Source organism: Bombus vancouverensis, chromosome 1, assembly GCF_051014615.1.
Source record: "Bombus vancouverensis nearcticus chromosome 1, iyBomVanc1_principal, whole genome shotgun sequence".
Lineage (NCBI taxonomy): Eukaryota > Metazoa > Arthropoda > Insecta > Hymenoptera > Apidae > Bombus > Bombus vancouverensis.
In genome coordinates, this window is record NC_134911.1 from 17,553,756 (window position 1) to 17,577,032 (window position 23,277).

Sequence of the window (23,277 nt, forward strand, 5' to 3'; positions counted from 1 at the left end):
GGATATTAATTTTATTTAGTGTTACTAGAAATATAGGGGACTAAAGTGAAAGATATTTTTGACATTCTAAGAAAAATTATTTTTATTGAAGCACATGCTTGATCATTGCGACATTCAGATGAATCAAACATATTATACCAATTCACATAAGGAAACGTATAAGTCTACATTTCGTTATTATACATTAAATGAATTAACGTTATTATACATTTTCCTAAAAGACGAAAATTATAACAAAGTTTATTTATAAATAAATATAAGGAAATAATGCACACAAAAATGCAGATGTTAATAATAATTCAATCGTCTCATGAAGATATTAGATAGGAATTTTTATATGTACTTGCGTCATATATACGTATACGCGCGTTGTTTTCATATATGATATATATATATATATATATATTACTAAAATCTAAATTAATACACGTATTATTATACAAAACGAATATTAATGAGTGTTACTCTATTGGTAATACTTCATATGCTAACTTTCAGTTTGTGAATAGTTTGAATTTTCTTCAATACTTATAGCACAAGGAACATATTCTTGTCCCGATTCCTGTAAAATATAAATTTTATATATATGAAGAGTTTTTATGAAATATTTTTAAAAAATTCGATTTAAAAAAGAAATGAATAAAAAACATACTGAGTTAACAATAATTTGTCGTCCCTCTTCTAAATTAAGTCCATCCATATCTTCTGCTGTTAATATTATCACAGAATCTTCAGGTATACTATTTTCATCTATATAAGTTATAGGAATTTCTGACGAAACCTGTAATTAAAATTTATTAACAATCACAAAATCTGCAACACAAAAATTTTGGCAATAAAAGATATAAGATAGATATTATTAATCCATAATACCTCGCAATATGTAAAATCAGATCCTTCTTGTACCTTTGTTTCTGTATTATGTTTAGAATCAGCTATTCTTTGTTTCCTTGAACTTAACGAGCGCTCTGACTTTTTACCATCTTGTTGGAGACGTCTCCATATCGTTGTTTTTGGAATATGGTAAGTCATTGATGCTGCTGCTTGCGACATTTTCCCTCCTTTACATGCAGCAACAGCTTCTTCCAAACGAGATTTTTTCAATTCTTCATTTTCCGTCTTACGTTTCTTCCAAAATGATAATGGCAATTTTCCTTCATCTACCAATCGCGCCTTATCTCTAAATAAAGTAGTTTTCGGAATCTAAAATCATAATTACCGTTATTACTCTTAGAGAGCCTAAATAAAATTGAGCAAGAAACAAAATGTTAAATAATTTACTTTGAATTCAAGTGCTACTTTCGTTAAATTCTCTCCTCTTTCTAAAGCCTTAACTGCAGCTTCCCGTTTATCTGATCCATAAGACCTTTTCATTTCCGAACGTAGTATTTGATATCCTTCTTTCTGAATCCTCCTCCATAATACAGTCTTTGGTATACTAAAAAGTTCTGATGCATGCTGTAGGCTTGATCCACCTGTAGTAAGAGTGATGATGACAAGTTGAATGATGCCACAGAATTAATATATTGAGTAAATATGGTATAGATACCAACCAATTACCGCATTTATAGCAGCTTTCATACACTCTGCCGGATATTCGTTTCTTGATGCGTTTAAATGTATACCTAATGCTTTAGCACGCATGTACAAAGTTGAACGTGGTATATTATGTTTAGTAGAAGCTTCTATTAATGTCTGCCCGGCTTTTAAATCATTAATTGCCGCTGCCAACATATCTTCGCTATAATCTCTTTTTGTTGTATCGCGCCTACGTTTCTTTTTTTTATTCAAAGTGGAATTTTCGACGACCTCATCTTTTTGTTGGTCTTCCAAATCTTCATAACTATGTTGCAACGCATTAATAACATTTTCTTCAGCCTCGCTAATTACAGTCATTGGCTCTTCATTATTATCATTAAAATCCTTATTGCTTACAACTGAGTCAGTTTCTTCAAGTCCATCAATCTATAAACAAAGAAACAGAATAATGATAAGAAAAGAAAAATATTTCCATTTAACTCTCTTTAACTTTCTCTTTAAGTATAACTAACTTCAATAAGGCCACAGATTTTTAGTGAACGTGCCGCATCTAATAAGGTACTAATATTTTCAACTGGTACTCTCACTTCCCCATGGTAAGTAAATTCTATAATAGATTTTATATCTTGAGCAGAAATATCGCTTAATATTATTGTTGGATGATCTTCATTTACTTGACTCAATATTTCCTATAAATAAAAGAAATGAATTATTATGCAAATCATGCAGAATACTACATACACACCTAATCTATCCTAAAACAAAATGAAATATATATTTTTTTAACATGGAAAGGTATGTCATTATAGTGTGTAATGAGCACTACATTTTGTAATATATTTCACAGAAAAGATTATTAAAACCTGTATAAAAACGAATTCGAAGTACAAACTTTAATCACTGAAAACTATTTGAAAGTAATCATAAAACAATGTTCAAATTCAAAGCTATGAATTCTTAAGAGTACAAAGATTGTTTACTCGAAATAAAGTGCTACAAGCGCAGAGAACTATGCGATGAGCATGAATACGTTCCCCGCCCGCAGCCAGGGTAACGTCTACCATACAGTCCTCCTCTAAAAGTTGTCTAACTACATCGGAGAGATGGTTTTGATAATCATTCCATTTAAACCAATAACTCTGATTGATCTCATGTTGGTTAGTAATTTCGGACATGCCGTTTCAGTTTCGTTTCCTTTTTCAGTTTCAATAATTCGTATCATATACAACCGGAATTTGGAACAGGACTGAACTCTTCAGAGAGCTTCACAACCAAGATACGGACCTCAGTGATTATTCATGGTACTTTGTAAAAACTCTAATAAATTTTACACCACCTTTATACGATCATTTATCCTGATTACTTATGTATCATTAAACTATTTTGCGTACGTGTTATATTTATATACAAACACTTATTTAAAAATCAAATATAATAATAAAAAATTATATTACAAACATATTAATTGCCAGTTAAACGTATATTATGATTGGTTCATACACATGTTATCTATACCGAATTTAACAATATAACATTTCAGTTTAAAACTTTAAAAAATATGTAAAAAATGTATAAAATATAAAATATAGAAAGATTTTTATTTAAACAATAATTAAGTTTATTTAATTTGCTCAAATTCTAATAACTAGAATATCTCCGCTTGATTCTAGTTGCCAACTTTCATAAAATTTGAGATGTAGTACAAATATATGTATGTACACAAAAGAATTGAGCCCTTATATGTATTAGTAAACTCACGTCTTTTTATATTGTAAGAGTTGTATGACTGCTTTAGGGTAACGGAGTGTTTGTGTTTGCTAACTTTTTGACCACTTTATTTAATCGCCTATTTAAAAACAAAATGGTTAGTGATTTTATACATATCAATCATTTTACATATTGTTTTTCATTGTGATTCGATGTACATTTTCCTTGATGTATTTAAACATGTGACAGCATAACCTCAATATTATTGCTACGTTAAAAACGTTACACATTATTAAGTATGAATGCATTTTTGAGAGTTTGGATATTATTTCTTTTAAATTGTATTCACGATTTTAAAGCTTGAAAGATTCTTTTTATAATACCTACTGCGATAATTTAAACTGATATCACATATTGCTTCGTGATATTTTGTGGTTATGTTATTCCATATATTGTAAAATTTAGTAATGGTAATATTTAGTCAGTTGTTTTTGTTAAAAACGAAACGTATTTAATATAAAACATATTAAAAAATGATAAATTTATTATTTTTTGTAGAAACCTCTAATGTTGCACGGGCACGAACGTGCCATAACGCAAATTAAATACAATAGAGAAGGAGACTTATTATTCTCCTCTAGTAAGGATAAAAAGCCAAATGTTTGGTATTCTTTGAATGGAGAACGCCTTGGATCTTTCAATGGACACAATGGCTCAGTATGGTGTATTGACATTAATTGGGATACAACACGATTTTTATCTGGAAGTGGTGACAATTCACTAAGAGTTTGGGATTGTCAAACTGGTTTGTATTGCACATACATATAATATTTTTTCACTTATTTGCTTTATTTATTAAAATATGACTATGTTATATTATAGGAAAAGAAATAGGTTTGCTTCATACAAACAGTTCAGTGAGAACATGTAGCTTTAGTTATTCAGCAAATCTTGCTGTTTACTCTACAGATAAAGCTTTAGGACACCAATGTGAAATGTTTATCATTGATATCAAAAATGTTGATGCAGTATTATCACAAGCAGATGCAATTTCTAGAATTGCTGTGAATGGTCCCAAAATCACTGCTATCTTGTGGGGTGCATTAGATGAAACAATTATTACTGGCCATGAAGATGGTGAAATCACTCTTTGGGATGTTAGAGTATGTAATATATTTGTATTCTCATGAATTAAATGTTTAAAACTTTTTTATAATTTTATCTATTTTTTTGTAGACAAGAAAAAAGATGACAAGTGTCAGAAGTCACAAATCACAAATAAATGACATGCAATTCAACAAAGATGGCACTATGTTCGTGACTGCTTCAAAAGATAATACTGCTAAACTATTTGACAGTGAATCGTTAATGTTATTAAAAACATACAAAACAGAAAGACCTGTTAATTCTGCTACGATTTCTCCAATTTTTGATCATGTATGTGTCATATAGTGATTAAGACATTTGGGAAATAATATTTATCAAAATTTATAAATACTGTATTTTTATAGGTGGTTCTTGGAGGAGGTCAAGATGCAATGGATGTCACAACAACGTCCACTCGTCAAGGAAAATTCGATTCTCGATTTTTCCATTTAGTATTTGAAGAAGAATTTGCACGTTTAAAAGGACACTTTGGTCCAATTAATTCTCTAGCATTTCACCCTAATGGACGTAGTTTTTCAACAGGTGGAGAAGATGGTTATGTTCGTATTAATACATTTGATCAATCTTATTTTGACTTCCATTTTGAATACTAATTTTATGAAATAAAAATAAATATGTATCAATTAAATGAATGGTGTAAATTATTTTTTCTATTCTCTTTCTTGAGATATATGGATATTAGGATAAAGGCGGCCTGATGCAGTATGTTAAAAATAAAGATTTACTATTTTTAAATTTATTGTTCATATAAAATGAAAATTGATACATTACTTTCTGTGACAAAAACATGGAAGATAGTATTATTAATGGAATAGTTCCAAATATTTAACATACATAGCTGAATTACATTGGATATAAATTTTTATGTTTATTTTGCTTAAATATTTAAAAAAATATTACTCTTTGTATTTGAAATTCATTTTCAGTAAGTATTGCGCTTTTACCTGAGCAACATCATATACGATGTATTCATTGTATAATAAATCAGATTTTTTTGGTAATTTAGCAGATACAGGCACACCATATGGAACTTCAACACCGTCTTTCATTTTGTAAACAGTTTCAGGATCGGGTTGTGTCCGACCACGACCCCATGTTGAATGCTTACCGCTCGGTAACTTTTCAATATAATCTGCACGATATCGTTCATGCATATTACCTAATGCCACTTCACAAAGCAATAACAAACCCGTAGGGCTTCCACTGTGTGTACAACAATAATTCGCAGATTTGGAAACCATATCCGCGAAGTATATACCTTTACCAAACATATAACCAGTAACGGGAGCTTCTGGTGGCGCTATTCTTAAACCTTGAGAAAGTATACCAGCAAAGTTAGTCGTTCTAGAACCATGCCACAGTAACTTCCTGTTGTGTAATTTCTTGAATGGCTTATATCTATTGTCTTCCCCTTGTCTCTTAATAACAAATACATCTTGAATTTCAAGTTCGTACAGTGTATGAGTTGCTGCATGAGTATTTTGCACATATTTTTTAATGACTTTATACTCCTCACTTTCCTTATCCAATATTTTAATTTCAGTATTGAGTTGCTTGTAATAGGTATCGAGTGGATTCTTTGTTGCATCCGCCTTAGTATGCAAAAGCGAATACGCAATTTCCATTTCAAGTAATGCGTCTAACATTTCACACTTGGCATGGATTTCTTCCATCGTATTCAAGACTTTAAGCTCGGATACTCCGAAATTATGAGGTATTAGGTTATAAAATCTGTTGGATGCATCAACCAATTGAACCGAATCGACATCTTTCTTCTTTAATACTTCTTGTAAATCAGTTAATACTGAATACGCCTTTTGGATTTGTGTTTTGGACAACTTTCCAAGCGGCATTTTTTCTACATCAATTTCAAATTCAACCATCACCTTTTTCATATTCGCTTCATCGAAAATCAATTTCATTAAATCTTGAATTGGCAGTTCTAATTCACTCTTAATATGAGAGTCTAATTTTGTCGATACATCGTCCCCATAATCAATATCCACCGGGTACATTTTGCCAGGTACTTTAACAAAATTATCTCTCTGATTCCAACAGTTTCCACTTTTCTCCGTGTATAGTTCCTCAAACTGAGCTATACATTCCTCTAGAGATAATTTCTGTACTTTTGAACCACCGATAGTAGTTCCTATTCTGCCCCAGCTTCTAAACAACCAGTATTCACCTTTCTTATCGTGCTTTAAAATCTGCAACTTATAATAGCTATTTTTTTTAGTTTGTATGTCTGAAAGTATCAATGTAACATTATACTTATTTTTACCCTCTTGATATACATGTGCACAATCTTGTAAACCACTATCTGGGTCAACAGTTTCACCTTTTTTCAATTGCAATTTCATTTTACCAGATCCTGATTTTTCAAATGTACTTTTCCCTTTACTTTTTGAGACATTCGATTTTTCTGTGAGAACGTTAATTTTATTAGACAAGTCACCTCCCCAACTTGAAATAGTTTTCTTTTCAATGAGCGATATAGCAGGTTTTGTATATTTTTTAGCTTCCTCAATGAAGTCTGCAGTAATAACTTGAATGTTAAAACTTTTGGCTTCTTCCATCTTTTTACTCATTTTATCTACTTCATGTTGTGTTGATATAATAGCAGCTACATTTTCATGAAGTTTTGAAGTTATCTCTCCTCCTAGATGTAAAATTTCCTTTTTTAAGGTATTTCTATCTTTTCCTATGTTCCCTATAATAAAGAATTGCATATGCTTTAATGGCTTGGGTTTTGCTTCAACTTTGGGTCCAGAATCAACTTCATCTTCCTTTTTTACTGCACTAGATGTTGATGGTACAGCTATCTTTATAAGTCGTTTTCTAACTTTGTATTTCAAAGATTTGCTATTAAACATTGAAACAGTGATTAATTTTTTCACATGTCTTTCGCAAATATGCTAATTTATGAAAATAGCTTTTAATTTTAATTTATGAAAATACTTACAGATCTGGATATGCTTCTTTTATATCAGATGGTATTACAAATTTCTTTCTTTTAGGATCTTGCATGACATTTTCACACTTTGTCCATTCTGTCAAATCTCCAGTACATTTGTATCCAGTACCTGAATTATACACAAGCTGTCCATTACATTTTGGACACGGCTTTAAAGCCCCAAAACAAATTGCATCCGATAAACGATCTATTATCTACACAACAAATATGTTAATCATTTAAATATTTTATTTACTTTGAATCAAAAATAAATTTAATTAAAATAAAATACATACAGCTGAAACACCTTCTGGTATTTGTTGTTCATTTTCTTCTAACATAGTAATGAGGTCAGGTTTCTTTATAGAGGATAATTTATCTTTAATTGCAAATAATTCATCATTTTGTTTTTTCATTTCTTTCTCTTCTTCTGCATCTTCTGGTTCATCTTTGATTTTCTTAACAGGTGGGACATCATCTACCTTAATTCTTGGCAAAACACTTTTGAGTTTCTTCTGATCATCTTTGGAAAGTTCATCTTTGCCAGGAAGTGAATCTCCACTCTCATAAAATTGTAAACTTTCCCTTACTTTGGCAAAGCATTCAAGATGATGCCATCTATCTATACCACCGTATCTTCTGCCATGTTCACTTTCAAAATCTTTTTTTGATACTCTGATCTCACCCTGTACTATCTTTTCTTCACAGGCTTTGCAAGTTGATTTGTTAGATTTTGCATATTGGACTAAAAAATCATGTAATGGACCTGCAGCAGCAGTACCACCACCACTACGCTTTCTTCCTTTTCTAGATGCAGGCAATGGAAGGGTGCTTGCTTCCTCTATAAAAATGTTCGATTCAAACTATTGCATTATATTATTGTATTATAATATCAAATATGATTTACAGCAATATAATAAACAAACCAATTCTCCTTTGAAGTTCCTTTTGATCTTCCCAGCGAATATTATCAAAATTAGCAATATCTGCAGTAGTTTTTGGCCTTTGTTTCATGAAAAAACAAGGCGGATGATACCACTTTGGTACCTTTCCATCATGAACAGGACTCTAAAATTTAAAAGCTAAAATTTAACAAACATATTTTAAAACATTATAATAGTTTTAAAGGAATATAAAACATATGGATAAACTCAATGACTTTATTAAAAAGTAATTCTAAATAAATTTCCCCAATTTTATTAAAATTAAATGTAGATAAAATAATAATTTATTAATAGAAACACATTAATCTTCATAAATATATTGCATTTTATATTGTATTATCGAACACATCATCAATTGCCATTATATTATGTAACCTTGATGAAGCTGAACAATAATTGAATTTAAAACTTATGCTGATTACAGCAATGACATATAAATTCATGCAAAATTAATAATGTTGACATGGTATACCTGAACAATAACGGCGAGTCTTAACGAATCTTTTTCGATATTTTTCTTACAATTTTGGCATGAAGCCCTCGAACTTTTTGCATATTCGACAGAATATGGTAAATCAGGATTCATTGTTTCACTAAAATCCGTTCAATAATTTTAGTCTTGAAGCCAAGCGCCAAAGAGCAGTATTCAATGTGCGAAGACAAAATGCGCGTTGCGCGCCAAATACCAGTATATTCGGAAGTTTATCTTATTTTCTGTTACAATTACAATCTATCTTAAATAAGTGACCAATCATAGAACAAAAAAAATCCTACAATGATTATATGTAATTTCAATTTTATCTACTTCAATTAATTCAATTTAAATTCGAGAAGTATGTGTTAAATACTTCGATAATAAATTGATGACTAATCATGTGATATATACGTATGATATATAAACCGGAAGTGATATCCTGTTTTCTACGAATTTTAGAACTTACCTTAATTATCACTTTCGTTCATACATTTATACGTTAGTTTACTCTAAAAAGGTATTCTGACTTGGAAATTATTTTTTCTTTCTAATATAAAATCTTTAATTTAATTTGGGAAATTACTCAATTTTTTAATCTTTTAAATTTATTTTCAAACTAATAATTAAAATATGAAACATTTATTTACTTATAATACAATTATACTTTTATATTTTATATATATATATATATATATATATATTAACATTATCTTTTCATACTTAATAATTATTTACTAATTTATATGCTTTATATATAATCAATTTATATGATTTGATTTACATTATATTGTTACAGGTATATACTCATTATCAATTATACATGATGCATTAAAATGCATAAAACATTTAAAATAAATGCATACCCGTAAACATAGATCTACATTATTGTATGTAGTCTAAAGGATATTATAAATAAGCTATGAGTTGTAATACAATGTTGGTACACTTTATTTTTATAATCGTATAATATTGTACAAATTATTACAGTAAACTATATATTTCTGTAATTACGTCTATAAATGTTTCTCTGTTTTACCAACATAGTTTGCCATAAAAGTGGCTGACAAGTGGTAGTTCAATTAAATAATATAACCATACAGTGTAAAAATGCACTATGTTATGTCCTTTATCGAATGCAATCTTTTTTTTCTAAAATTATTTCCTACAATAACGTACAAAACTCATTAAGAAAAGATCAAAATTATTAAATTAATTCTGTTACTTCTTTCGACTATCTACATATTCATATAAGCCTATTATATAAATCCATAGTGCTTACAAGAAGATAATTAACTGTCCCTTCTTATACCACGCTATCACTATGCTATAATAATTATATATATATATATATATATGTAATATATATATATATATATATATATGATTTTACATATTTATATATATAATACTTTTCTTGATATTATATATATACATATATAAATATATAAGTGTAGATGTCACGTTGTTCATACTAACAAATTCGGTATTTCATAATAAATTTATCGTTCCAACGGAAAAAATGTATACACATATGTGTGCCATCCTATTTTATTGATATAGTCGTTTATATTATATTCTATATTAATGTACATTTTTGTTTATATAAGAGCGCAAAAATAAAACTTAATATTTTATTATAACGTCTGCCACGAAAAATTTAAACTTATAGCAATAGATACAATTTACAACTTCAAAAGATGTTTTGATTTTATAACTTACTTCATACACACAACTTTATCAAACGTTACAAATTAAACAGAGAATTATATATTCCACATTCATCGCTTAAAAGTATGATTCCAAATTTGAAAAGAAGACAAAAATATGTATGTGTTGGAAAAAAATGGAGAAAATTTATTCCCATTTATTTACCCATTTTTTTGGTAAATAATACTTATTATTTACCAAAAGACATTGCGAAAGTTTTAGGTCACTCCCATTAATTAGTACAATTTTTTATTTGGTATATCGTTCAGAAATTTCTTCGCAACATGACGTGTAGACACATCGAATATATGGAGTAAGGACAGTTTATCGTTCATTGTCTTACGTAATCGTATTAGGATTAATAACAAAATAGAATTAATTCAAATATATTTGTCCTTAGAAAAAGAATTTATATTATTAGTGAATTTACTATCCAAGATTCACAATATGACATGTGAGTGTCGCATAAAATGTAAATATACTTCGTATTTATAGGTTTTTATAGGCGTGTAGTAGGTCAGGAATATGCAGCTCTAGGATTAACCAAGGAATTAGACTGAAGGCCACCCTTTAATATTTTTACAGTCTATTTTATCTATGTCTGATAACAACAATAAAAATTCTTAAATAAATATATCGGTATAATCATTGATGGAATATTATTACGCAATCAACTATTTTTTTGCTCAGAGTTGTATGTTTATGTGTTGTAATTGCGTCTTAAGCATAATATGCATACACATGTACACGGTACGTCAATCATTGTATACTACAATGACTGGTATGGAGTACCACAAAATTAGGTGAAATTCATTAAGACAAGACACATGTATCACTCTGCTGATCATTGCTATTTTCCTCTGCCTTGAGATGTACCCGACCTGGTTGTAGGTTTTGCTGGTTGTGGAATAATCGTAATTTCATCATTAATCTTCAATGGTTTCAGAAGGGAGTCATTGGATCTGGACGATGGAGATGAAGGTGTATTCTTCTTATCCATTACTCTTTTAGCTACGCCACTATGTGCCGAATATACGTGATTTTCAAACTGCTTATACATTCCAAACGTGGAAGTGCAAACTGTACATTTATAAGATAGATGCGCTGGTTTTAATGTCATTCCATGATCTCGCGCAACATGATTTAGTAATTTCCATTGATATACCTAAAAATTAAGATCCACAACCCTCAAGTAATATGCTGCTTAAATGTATATCTCCCAATCTCACATGTACATAATTTCGAATGTTGAGCAACATAAAATGTATAACTCACCCTGCCGCAAGCGGGACAGCGACCTGCATCTTTTCCTCTATTTGCAGCTTCTTGCATACTAGATGTAACCAAACCATGAGACCCAAGTAAATGTCTTTCCAGACCCTGTAATAATATTTACACAATACTATTATAATTTTATTTTTACATATAAAAGATTGAACAAGGCACAGTCAATAATTGAATAAAAAAAATAAAAAAAATTGGAAAAATATTCATTTTTAATTCATAAAATGTGCTCTATATACATCACATGTTGTTTGTTGTATTATTTTATATTTAAATACAGTAATGAAATTTATAAAAGAGGAAAAGTATGTATTTAAGTACCTGATCTGTGAAAAACCGAAATTGACATTTTTGGCAATTCAATGGAGGTCTACTATAAATCATCTTTGGATGTATTTTTACTTTGTGAATCCATTGCATATGGTTACGTAGTTGTTCTAAATCCTGAAAGATAAAATAGAGACAAGGCACATGTACAAAGTATAATACTTATAATATATAATGCATAATACTTATAGTATTATTTAATTTTACAACATTTTATATCGTTAAAACTATTTGAATATAATATATCAAGTTGAGCGGGAAGTAATGTCGAATTTTCTGATAAGGCACTTCCATGATTTCCTATGGGTATCTTCCATCTTTTTTTACACCTTCTCAAAAAAATTATTGAATTTTCAAAGAAAAATATTCCACTTGATTCTTTCTCAAAGTTGAAATCACCAGTTTGAAGCTTTTTATATCATCTTTATCCTATATGTTCCTCATATTTGAAAGCTTTGCACAAATTTTCAATCACAACAGTCGCATTGTTAACTTTTTAAAACCCATGAAAGATACAATGAGATGATAAGTGCATTTTGTCTCAATCTTTGCTTGCGAATTTCTCTGTTGCAACTGATGGTAAAGACAGAAGTGCATCTTTATTTGCAAATAGGTAATTAAAAATTAATGAAACATTTTATAATAGAAAATCCGACAGTATTTTTCCCATCATCTTAATACATAACTCACCTTAATATAACCATCGCAGATTTCACATATGACAAATGTAGTTTTTTCTCCAGACTTTGATGAAGTTCCAGAACCAGGGATGGAGGTTTGAGATGTTGTACGTGGTAATGGAGTTATAGATATACTTGGTTGACTTAACAATTTTGCAGTAGGATTTTTGGGACTTGCTGTTGTATTCTGAAAAATATAAAATACACTAATTATTTTAAACATTAAAAATGTGTACCTTCAGAATTGGTAAATTTTTAATCCAATTATGTTACAGTACCAAATTGTATCTTATTTAAAAAAATCTTTATATCTTAAATATAACTTAAATATATACTAGTTATTATCGACTGATTTTTACAAAGGTAATAGTAAAGGTAATAAAAATTGTCAATGAATTCCTTCGAAATTTATAAACAATGTAAGATTATATCAATACAAAATTAAACATTTTCATAATGCAAGATATTACAAGGGTAAAAATACATTGATGAAATCAATAATTACGAAACTAGTTGCACTGCACACTAATGATATGTTTAGCCATAACTTTACACGTATTGTTAACTCTTATAAGCAATTGTGTACAGCTTCGATTAAGTAAATCTCAAGAAATCGGTTATAAAAGCCGTTTTGCACCTGCAGAACACATTATCCATGCGACCACAAATTTTACAAAATCAATATAACCTTCCTGATAGGTTCCAACAATTATTTACCTGTGATGAGGACAATCTAGAGAGAGAGTCGATTACGTTGGGTACAAGTGCAATGGGTGTGGGTTGACCGGAACTGCCGCCGCTACTGCTACTCACTCCCGAGACAGCCGACATGACAGTCCCAGAGCCACCCACCACCTGTGTCACCACCCATATATTTTTTTACTAATTCTTAAACTCTTATATACTTGAATTTGTGAACCTGTAGTTTTTTTATAGATATTAGTAAAACAAAATTAGCTGAGGAAAATTCACAGAAGGAAATCAACATACTCCACTACCAATAGATAAATAGAAAATAAAATACTTAAATGTAAATAAATAAAACAAATATAATTTTTTCTTTTCTTCCCATTATGATAATTTACTATATTAATCATTCTTTAAATTTGATACATAAAATATAGTAAGACAGCTTTCCCAAATTTTATTAGATACTGTGTGTATTAATAGTGGTGACAATTATTACAAAAAGATTCAAAGAAATATAAAGGCATAAATATATTGTGCATATCATACGTGTGCTTATACATTGTAACTGAAATTACATTACTTCAAGGACATTGCCTTCAGGGACATGACTTTAAATGATTATCATTCCCCTTATTACTATCAAATCTTATAAAAGTTACGACATTAGAATACGTTTAATATGCAACATAATCCTTCAATATTTACAAAATACTGTGCGTCCCTTTTCTACCAAAAAAATACCGAAATATGTTCTATTATTAATAAAAAAGAATTAGAAAAAATGAAAACATTTTTACCTGAAATATTTGATTACTACCAAATCGGTATGAAGTAGGGACCAATAAGCCAGACGATGTTGGACGATACATCATTCCTGCAACATTATCTAAAACATTAGCAATATATTACACATAATCGAATTTGCACAGGTCGAGTATAATTCAATGTAATATGTTAATATTAATGTAAAATGATAAAAAGTTACCCTGACGCATTGTCGTACCACCCGGTCGTAATGTTTTCAAATCTGAATATCTTGGTTGCATAGGCGGCCGTCCTCTTCCACGACCAGTGATTGGAGCAGGAAGTAATTTTGGTAAAAGTGGTTGAGGTCCTTTACCACTCATTGCCATCGCAAGTGCACTGGGGTTAGTTGGCCCAACAGGCCTTGTTCGATTGAATCGTGGAATTTTTGCTGGAGGTTCCCAATCAGCACCTGGTTCTAGATTCTTTTCCGATCTGAATTTCTTAGTACAAGCAAGTATATGTCGATTTAGTTTGCCTTTCTGGTTGTCTTCAAACGGACAATTAGGACATTGATGAAAAGCTGGACCCCGCTCCAACCTCCCGCGAGTATTATGTTCTGCTTCCATATGGTATAATATGTCGTGGGGACTACGCATTTCAGTCGGACAAAAATTACACTTGTAGACGTAATTGCGCATATGTGGAGTTTCTAAATGATGTTGCATGACTAAAGTTGATTCTGTTTTAAAATTACAGAATTCACATTTTTTCTGTTCTAAATGGAATGGTTCATTATTTTCTTTACTAAATTCTAGATTTTTAATGAGTGAATTTATAGCTAGTTGAGTTTCAGCCGATGTGCTACTTTTTCCCTGTTTACGTTTTTGAGTCCGTAAAAGATCAGTTTGCACATATTCCTGAACAAGATTCACTCCAATTTGCATGAAAAATTTCCCCAGTGGTAAATCAAAATATGTCAGTACTTTATTCCTATCGTCTTGTCGTATATCCTGTTTATCACTTATATTACTAAATCCAGATTCAGTTATATCTACTGAATTATCACCTCTGTCTTCATCTTTTTTACTCTTACTACAAGTTCCTTCATTTTCACTTTCATCACTTTTATCTTTATTTTTTTGAATTATATCCAGTGAATCCTCATCACATTCCTCTCCCTTATTTTCTTCTATGCTTCTTTTGCTTCTCTCGTCTTTTTCTTGTTCCTCTAAGCATTTCTCCAATTTTGTGACGAACTCCTTTAAGGGTTTCAGAGGTGGTTTTTCATATACATATGGTACTATAAAAGATGGCGCTTCTACCACAAACATGTCATCGCTTAAAGTAGGTAATATTGGAGGTGTAACCGTAGGTGTTACCGTTGTCATACTAGTAGTTTTAGGACTTAGCTGTGCAGTTTTTGATGTCATGGGCACTGGTGTAATAGTCGTCCTCATATTAGGATACATAGTTTGTGTAGTCATCCCCACTGGAACTACTGAAAATGAGCTAGTACTAGAAACAGTGTGATGAGGTTTACTGCTACTCACAGGAACACCACCACGTCCAGAAAGTATAGAATTTGTATCTATAATAACTAAGGTAGGTTCTTTCTTTCCTCCTTTTACAGATTTGCTACCAGCAGCTATTTCTACTAACCGCTTAGTATCATTAACTACAATAGTAGTCTTACTATTTTTGACTGGTGACTTTAGTTTAGAATTCTCTTTGTCTTTACTATCAATACCAGCCAAAGGATCTTCTGGCTTAATTTCCTCAATATCTGAGCCATCATCATCTACTTCCTCTTCTTCTATTTCTTTTTCTATGTAACTTGTCCTCTTTATATTTCTAGAACTTCTTCTTGGTGTAATACTACTAAGATCTACTTGCTTTCTTTGTTTTCTTTGTTTTGGATCTTTATTAATACGTTCTGGTGAAGTATTATGACCATTCTTTGCACTATCAGTTATTTCTTCAATATCAGGACTATCGCAACTACCGTTTTCTTCACAAATTTTCACATCAGATGTATCCATACTACTATCAGCAATTTCGCTACTGTCATTAAGTTGGATATCACTACTGCCTGATAAATTATTATCTTTAAGGGCAGAAGCTTTTGTAGTGAACACATCATCGTTATCAGAGTGTATTTCTGTTATGTTTTCGTCAAGACATTCAACATCCGAGTTATTACTCTGTTCATCAACTTCCATAGCCTCACAAGATGTGTTTCTACACTTGTCTTCAGTCTTGGACACTTCACTAAAATTGTTTATGTCACTGACACCCTCTGGAGATTTAGACATTTTAGAGTCATTTTCTGACTCTGACATTTCACTCCCTTTACTTCTATTTTGCGCTATCCCATTCTGTTCACTATTTTCAGGTTCTAGACCCCTTTCTTCCATTTCAACATCCATTCTGTGTTTGTCCTCATCATCTTCTTTTCCATTTGCCTCTCTTTGCTCCCTTACTACACTAATTTCTTTTGACACAAGTTTGGATATATTAGTGTCAGCATCAATGAATTCTTCCTTGTCATTATAATTTCCATTAACCCCATTTGGAATCACATCTGCAAAATATAACAGATTATTTTTATACAAGTATTAATTCTTTTTTAATATTAAATATATATTATATTAAGTATAACATGATAGATGAAGCAAGCTATTAGTACTTCACTAATAACTACAATTACACTACAATGATCAGAGAACATAGCAGAGGTATTAGAAAATGTGAATCATTTCTACATAACTTGAGCAAACTACACCTTCTTAACAACATGCAAATCCAATAAAATGTTATAAAATACAATAAAATAATATCCATCCATATAGCAGAAAAACGAAAAACTCAATACTGGCGTCACTTTTTAACGATAACGGAAGAAAATAGCGAAGCAAAACAGAAAAATGAATATATCGGTCGTACAAAAAAAGGGTTGCTCTAAAAGTTTGAAAGAGGAATAGAGCATACCTTTGAGAACCTTATCAGGACTGGTCTGAGATGAGTCCTTAATAGGGGGTTCTTCCAGCGTGCCTTCCATGGGGCCACCACTGTACAGTTGATCTAAACAATTAATAAGAGCAGAGGGATAAGCGGCTCGTAGCGACGGCGACGCGTTTCATTGCATCGACGATATGAGAACGCGAGGGCGGGGAGAGAGAGAGAGAGAGAGAGAGAGAGAGAGAGAGAGAGAGAGAGAGAGGGAATTTTTAGCGGGGCCGAATTTTTCAAAATGGCGCTGCGAATTCCGTACTCCTATTTCCTTGTTCCCATAACCAACAAAGTTCGTTGGATATATATCCCCACGCTCCAGACCCGACAGAGTTCCCGAAATGAGTCTCTGGTTGGTCGGTGAGAAACTCTTGGCACGCGCGCACACTTGGAAAAAGAGGAACCAGGGAGTGGACCCGTGGATAAAAATGATCGGAGACGAAGCGAAGTCCTGCGAAGTAGCTTGAATGGTTAGCGTCTCTCAGTCAGTCACCTGCACTCGCCAGCCACCGCGTCCGAGCGCCAGCCAGTCAGCCAGTCAGCCCTCCGCCGTACCTCTCCTCACTCAACCTTCACAAACCTACCAAACCTACATCTATACCTACAACTTATACATCGAACTTTCGCCTTTCGTACACACTGACAAACATGTAGTCGTAGGTATATAAACATACACGCAGTGATACGCAGACACGAACCATTCGACTCGCCATCCATAGGTGAGCGCGCGAGCGCACAACCTTCCGACTCTCTACAGTACTTTACACTATATATGCCGGACAACACGCCAACCACCTACAGAACAACCCTATGACCTACCGAATCCAATCATGACAAATTCATCTCACACGACGATACTAAACGTGAACGAATTTGAAATTGCAAGTATCGGATAGTTTCACATTTATCCATGTAACTTAAACACGTCAAATAACATTCTAATATAGATTGATGATACGTGACAAAGAAGAAACTAGATAAACGCGGATCGTTTTGTCAGATTATCTGTATACATAGATCTGATCCACCGGATAGGTGACGTTTTTATTCAAAGTTCTTATTAAAATTTTCGAAATTACCATTTGTCCTTATGACAAACGAAATTTTGTAGGAAATAAGCGGTTTGATATATGAAGTAGGAAGAGACGATGATAAAGTCTCTTTTGCATCCTATTGAAAGAGCATTACAGTATTCTCCTAAAAGATGCTAAGCATACTTTAACCTACACTAATGCTCTTTGATGCAGCATTCGCATCGTTCGTTGGAAATAGTAACGATAAGATTATTTGGAAATTGGAGAACGTGAATAAGAATTGGGTGTGCAAGTGATCGAAAACACCGAGGAATTCCATTCAGTATGCTCGTTTCGGGACGTGTCTCGTACTACTTAATTCGCTTATCCACAAATCCCCCGGCAGATCTATGAGGTAATGGAACGCGTACAAACTCCATTCGTCTCCTGTCACTAGGCACAAATATACGCACCTGACCGCTTGCTTGTCCTAAACGATTTTCTGATACCGCGACATTCTCACAACGTGCGATCTTCAGTGGCGGTGGCGGAGGTACGATTTGTCCTTTATACACACTTCTACACGATTTATTCACAAAACCTGTAAATAGTGAACATTCATCGCTGAAAATTAGGCACCAGAGGGCAGGCGCGACGTTGGAAACGTTAAAAAGTTATGCCCAGGGCCGTCGCAAGAATCGTGGGCTCTTTTCCACAAGGGTTAAGCAGAAATCAAGCTAGAAAGAAAGGGCGGCAGAACGGAACAGAATACTTCGTGATGTATATTTTCACTGGATGCTATTTATCATTCTTTTATAGCTTTCTATATGAATGTCATTAGTCTTGAACGAAACTTTATACAAAAAAATATTAAAAAGATATGTTTTTAATATTGAATGATATTCATTATCTTTTAATGAAAATAAAAGAACAAAATTGATTAGATGTTTTCGTTCACTTTGTAAAAAAATATATGTTGTGTACGAGATGCAAATTGTTTAAAATATATTAAATATAAAATGAGAGCATTGATTGAATTATCTTCTATTCCAATGTACTGTAAAATTGAAACAAAGAAATATACAATTAAATAATTGAAATTATAGAAACATTAATATGCAATGTTTTATTTAGTCGATTTAAAGGATCAAAATCATGATTCTCTATCGTAATTTCAATAATTCACATACAGCATTTTTCTACTCCATATCTTGCTGATCATGCACTTAAGTAAGCAAAATAATGGTGCAAGATCGCATTATTTAAAGGATAAATACGCTCTGCGTCGATATAATTGAAATAAATAATTAACTATCAATTTCGAATCGATCGATTCAATGTGAAAACAATAGTAGCGAAGTACATAATAAATTCCACTAAACAGTTCTTAGCGTGTATCACTAGTATCACTATATGTAATGTAAGTAATTTAGTTAAGTTACGCGAACGTCGGTAGTTAATGGCAATCGATATATCATAAATGAATTCTAATATCATCAATAGTGTAGTAATATATTTACACTAAAAGTCAAGAAATGTAAACATTAGTGCATACATTCGAAAGAAAATTCTTGTTAAAAATCTTTCGAGACAATCTGTTTAATAAAGAGAGATAAGAGGAGTTAAAATTATGGGAAATCGCAAGGGAATTGAGAGGATTGTCACGGCCCTGGTTATATTGTGTTATTCGGTACCACAACTGTACAAATCATAAAATCCAACAAATCAATCGCAAGTCCCTTGGCGTTTCCTTTTTTTTCTTTTTACAAATAATAATTCTTTGTTTCCATCTACGATCTCGAAAATTGTGGAAACACTCGTGTTTACTAATTCATTGAAATTTTTTAGGAAGATGCCGCCATTTCTTCATAAGGGCTGGCTTAACTGTCGAACAGCTGCCGTGGTGGTCGCTAGCCGATCGCGATTATCCCCCCAAAGAGGACCAATAATCGAAACACACACACATCGCAAATGCCGTGCTATTTAAATTCACTGACCGTTCGCAAGCACTGATAAATATTCGGCTACACACGCGACTCCTTCGACACTTGATACACACCGTTTTTATATCAAAATTATTCACATATACTTTGTGTTTATTTGGGTTCGACGTCACGGATCCTTCTTACCTTCGTCGTCGAAAACTGCCAAGATGGCGACGATAATCACGTGACCGTAAATTTTATGACGTACGCGTAATGTTAAAGGGACGAAACGACCAGTAGCGTTTGTTGTATATAGTCACGTGACCGGGTACACGTGCACATCCAATGAGAGCCTCTCCCAAGAATAAGGACAATCTGCAATTGCAACAATGTGTATAGTAATATTAGTAATAGGGTTGACTAACAAGCCTCCGCCCTTTTCTATAGGTTCCTTTGGGAAGACACACCGACAATTCACGTAAGGGTATTAAAAAAATGTTGTTTTATCATTTTTATATACATTATACTTATAAATACAAAGTTTATTACTTAATTTATATATATATATGTATTCTAAATAAAATAACATGGCTTTTTTATCTAATAAATTTTTATTATCATTCTTTTTTACACTATTAAAAGAATTATTTTCAAAAAGATACTATCTTTTTATTAAGACTTTATATTTATATAGCTAATTACATCCTTTTTTTAACATTGTTATTGGAAAAAAATGTAAGAGTTTTATATACAATATTTACATTTTAAATATCAATATTTTCAGTATCTTAAATATACAAAGTTCCTTCAATAACATATTTATATGTTATTACATCACCATTATATGCTGTAGATCCTACTGTATATATTTAGAAAATATGTTAAATATCTTTGAGATCTTGTACAGTCATTTTTATTTTATATATTTTAATTATAAATGCGTTTGGCATACATAAGCAATGTTACGAGTAATCTTCATCATTATCACTAAATGATAATACAAATTTCTCTTGTTTTGATTTTTTAATCTTCTTTTTCAATGGTTTATCTGCTTTATCTGATTCTGCCTCTGTTATTTTGTTTTTCCTGAATATAATTCTTTTAGATAAATCTGCTGGAGTATTAGCTTCCTCTACAATATAAAAATTCATGTGTAGTTATCGTAGATGAAAGTTATGCACTTTATACCTTCTCCTTTCTTTTTCTTATATGCTTCTGCTTGTTGTGCACTCAAGTGCTCAGAATTTAATACAACTACAACAGGCTTGTCTTCTTCATGTTCTTCTTCATTGTCTGAATATTGTGGTAATACTTCTCTCTGTTTAAAAGAACGTTTTAAATTATTTAAATGATTGTTTATACTAGTTATAACTAAGTATATATTGTGGTGTATGTAATGATTTAATTGCAAATATGCTTAATTGCAATGAATAATTATTAATTTATAGTTACGTCCTAATTAATAACCTAGAAGTTGAGCAATTATTTGTATATAATGAAAAATACGATTTACCTTTGTGTCGATTGTAGGTCCTTCCTTGTATCCGATTTGTTCCTTTAATTCGCGTAAAAATTTTGGCTCATTCGGCTTAATATACGACACATTATGTTTCTTCCTTGACATTTTACTATCTTTCTGTTAATGTTTTAAAATTCCAAACATCAAAATATAACCTAATTTTAGTATGCTACAAAATAATACTGCGTAATACATTACATATGAATTCTACATAGATTGGAAAATAAAATCAAGATGGATACATCTAGTAAAATTCACTAGTGTCTTAATTCTGATTGGTTGGTATTATTGTGTGGCCGTTCAGGAACTTGGGGAATTCCAAGCTAAATTGTTAGTTATTATCCCTGGAGTATAAAAGCCACGATACGATCATATAAACAGGTCTTGACATTTGCTAGGGAAAACCGTCCGTAAATTGAGTCGTGTCTAATCATTAAAAATCAAGTTGAAAGATTAACAAAGTCCACGTTCTTGCAAGACAGATAGAGATGAATAGTGTTTCTGTTGAACATTCATAGTATGTATATACATATGTATATATATATGTGTGTGTGTACCTATAAGAAGACAATATAGGAGAGAATCTCTTCTGAAACTCCACCATTGGGGGAAATGTACAACATATTATGAAAGCTGTAAACATCCGGGAAAACGAATAAACTATCAAAATATACATGTTACCAGCGTCGTGTATACGCAGAACGAGACCTTTCCTTACGCCTCATCTCGGTCTTTTTCAAAGTGCTCCAAGGCATTTGTTTTTCGGCATCAAGCACTACGATTTTGATTGGCTTAGGTACGACTCGGAGAGTAAGCAAGAATGATTTTTGGTACCATTGAAGGGCATGTAGGACCTATAGTTTAAGGTGGGCTTCGAACTATCAGTTACCGTGCTACGCGAACCTCAAGGCTGCGTCAATACATAAAAATTCGTAAATGTATGGCTCCCCGTACGCTATGGGGAGCCGCAAGGCTATGACGTTACATACACATACTTATATATATGTCGGAGATGAAAGAACAGCGGAGCCTTTGGAATTTTGGATAATCCCGCAACATTGTAACCTAGAGTCTACTATAGCTGTAATTGAACAATTGTAGTTATTCAACCCGATTGTAATTGTTCGAGAGTCGTGATAATGAGCTTGGGCTCGAGGCGACAGTCAGTCGCCGAACGTAGCCGCGGTCACGGGATGAACGTTTTGCCTAACAAGGTATGGAGTAATTCTATAGCTCTCCTTAAAAGAAATATTCGGGGCGACACGAGACAATAAACATTCCAACGGTTTCTGTCCCGTGGCTCGCCACGTGCAGACCCTATTCTTCGAGTAAGATGATTGCCAGATGTCGATGCGTCTCCGCAGGACATGTTCGGCTAGCCCGAGAGCCCGTTATAAATCTTAAGGTTTAGTTAACTAAAGTCCTTCAAACAGACAAACAGTCTTTGTCCCAACTACGGGAAGATAGGGGAGACATATTTTTCAACGAGCGCGGTCTCCCACTAGCAACTTTCCCTCGAGGGCGGCTAACATCCTTTTCTAACCACCGATATGGAGATTGACCAATTAGCAGCAACGCCAATTTCCCTTAC

The 23,277-nt window shown here is 32.0% G+C and overlaps 5 protein-coding genes across 15 annotated transcripts; 1 reads left to right on the plus strand and 4 right to left on the minus strand.

Annotated features, from left to right (window-relative positions):
• Nucleotides 1-88: 88 nt before the first annotated feature.
• LOC117153747 (uncharacterized) lies at nt 89-2,879 on the minus strand. Its single transcript, XM_033328090.2, has 7 exons — nt 2,520-2,879; nt 2,052-2,228; nt 1,554-1,965; nt 1,282-1,475; nt 874-1,203; nt 653-781; nt 89-562 (listed from the first exon to the last, which is right to left on the minus strand). Exons 1-7 carry the CDS (start codon nt 2,712-2,714, stop codon nt 488-490), a joined length of 1,512 nt encoding a protein of 503 aa, XP_033183981.1. The 5' UTR covers nt 2,715-2,879; the 3' UTR covers nt 89-487.
• Nucleotides 2,880-3,261: 382 nt separating this feature from the next.
• Nucleotides 3,262-5,041, plus strand: eIF3i (eukaryotic translation initiation factor 3 subunit I). Its single transcript, XM_033328063.2, has 5 exons — nt 3,262-3,403; nt 3,805-4,051; nt 4,129-4,409; nt 4,483-4,683; nt 4,758-5,041. Exons 1-5 carry the CDS (start codon nt 3,401-3,403, stop codon nt 5,004-5,006), a joined length of 981 nt encoding a protein of 326 aa, XP_033183954.1. The 5' UTR covers nt 3,262-3,400; the 3' UTR covers nt 5,007-5,041.
• A 92-nt stretch (nt 5,042-5,133) lies between these two features.
• Parp1 (Poly-(ADP-ribose) polymerase) lies at nt 5,134-9,125 on the minus strand. Its single transcript, XM_033328060.2, has 5 exons — nt 8,783-9,125; nt 8,293-8,434; nt 7,663-8,207; nt 7,376-7,581; nt 5,134-7,275 (listed from the first exon to the last, which is right to left on the minus strand). Exons 1-5 carry the CDS (start codon nt 8,894-8,896, stop codon nt 5,310-5,312), a joined length of 2,973 nt encoding a protein of 990 aa, XP_033183951.1. The 5' UTR covers nt 8,897-9,125; the 3' UTR covers nt 5,134-5,309.
• Nucleotides 9,126-11,061: 1,936 nt separating this feature from the next.
• MEP-1 (zinc finger protein MEP-1) lies at nt 11,062-20,391 on the minus strand. 11 transcript variants are annotated; one of them, XM_033328053.2, is made up of 10 exons: nt 20,302-20,385; nt 18,716-18,843; nt 17,209-17,301; nt 14,459-16,801; nt 14,271-14,359; nt 13,501-13,638; nt 12,794-12,970; nt 12,098-12,220; nt 11,768-11,872; nt 11,062-11,657 (listed from the first exon to the last, which is right to left on the minus strand). In XM_033328053.2, the coding sequence occupies exons 3-10, from the start codon at nt 17,276-17,278 to the stop codon at nt 11,343-11,345; spliced, it is 3,360 nt and encodes a 1,119-aa protein (XP_033183944.1). In that variant the 5' UTR covers nt 17,279-17,301; nt 18,716-18,843; nt 20,302-20,385; the 3' UTR covers nt 11,062-11,342. The 11 variants fall into 11 exon arrangements, with proteins under 11 accessions (XP_033183944.1, XP_033183943.1, XP_033183942.1 ...); XM_033328052.2 differs by having other exon boundaries at nt 20,240-20,378; XM_033328051.2 differs by having other exon boundaries at nt 19,937-20,365.
• Nucleotides 20,392-20,759: 368 nt separating this feature from the next.
• LOC117153735 (uncharacterized protein KIAA1143 homolog) lies at nt 20,760-21,889 on the minus strand. The gene is made up of 3 exons (XM_033328064.2): nt 21,681-21,889; nt 21,356-21,485; nt 20,760-21,299 (listed from the first exon to the last, which is right to left on the minus strand). Exons 1-3 carry the CDS (start codon nt 21,789-21,791, stop codon nt 21,130-21,132), a joined length of 411 nt encoding a protein of 136 aa, XP_033183955.1. The 5' UTR covers nt 21,792-21,889; the 3' UTR covers nt 20,760-21,129.
• Nucleotides 21,890-23,277: the final 1,388 nt, after the last annotated feature.

Excerpts from the sequence above, each read along its gene's own strand:
- Parp1 (XM_033328060.2), bottom strand. The coding sequence starts at position 8,896 with ATGAATCCTGATTTACCATATTCTGTCGAATATGCAAAAAGTTCGAGG. Across the intron at positions 8,435-8,782 it reads GACTCGCCGTTATTGTTCAG|AGTCCTGTTCATGATGGAAA; the intron begins GTATACCATGTC and ends TTTAAATTTTAG. Across the intron at positions 8,208-8,292 it reads GGAACTTCAAAGGAGAATTG|AGGAAGCAAGCACCCTTCCA; the intron begins GTTTGTTTATTA and ends ACATTTTTATAG.
- MEP-1 (XM_033328055.2), bottom strand. The coding sequence starts at position 17,278 with ATGGAAGGCACGCTGGAAGAACCCCCTATTAAGGACTCATCTCAGACC. Across the intron at positions 14,360-14,458 it reads TGGTACGACAATGCGTCAGG|ATAATGTTGCAGGAATGATG; the intron begins GTAACTTTTTAT and ends CTAATGTTTTAG. Across the intron at positions 13,639-14,270 it reads GTAGTAATCAAATATTTCAG|GTGGTGGGTGGCTCTGGGAC; the intron begins GTAAAAATGTTT and ends GTGGTGACACAG.
- LOC117153747 (XM_033328090.2), bottom strand. The coding sequence starts at position 2,714 with ATGTCCGAAATTACTAACCAACATGAGATCAATCAGAGTTATTGGTTT. Across the intron at positions 1,966-2,051 it reads AAATCTGTGGCCTTATTGAA|ATTGATGGACTTGAAGAAAC; the intron begins GTTAGTTATACT and ends CTTTGTTTATAG. Across the intron at positions 1,204-1,281 it reads AAGTAGCACTTGAATTCAAA|ATTCCGAAAACTACTTTATT; the intron begins GTAAATTATTTA and ends TTATGATTTTAG.
- LOC117153735 (XM_033328064.2), bottom strand. The coding sequence starts at position 21,791 with ATGTCAAGGAAGAAACATAATGTGTCGTATATTAAGCCGAATGAGCCA. Across the intron at positions 21,486-21,680 it reads GACCTACAATCGACACAAAG|AGAGAAGTATTACCACAATA; the intron begins GTAAATCGTATT and ends TCTTTTAAACAG. Across the intron at positions 21,300-21,355 it reads TAAGAAAAAGAAAGGAGAAG|AGGAAGCTAATACTCCAGCA; the intron begins GTATAAAGTGCA and ends TTTATATTGTAG.
- eIF3i (XM_033328063.2), top strand. Across the intron at positions 4,410-4,482 it reads TCACTCTTTGGGATGTTAGA|ACAAGAAAAAAGATGACAAG; the intron begins GTATGTAATATA and ends ATTTTTTTGTAG. Across the intron at positions 4,684-4,757 it reads TTTCTCCAATTTTTGATCAT|GTGGTTCTTGGAGGAGGTCA; the intron begins GTATGTGTCATA and ends GTATTTTTATAG.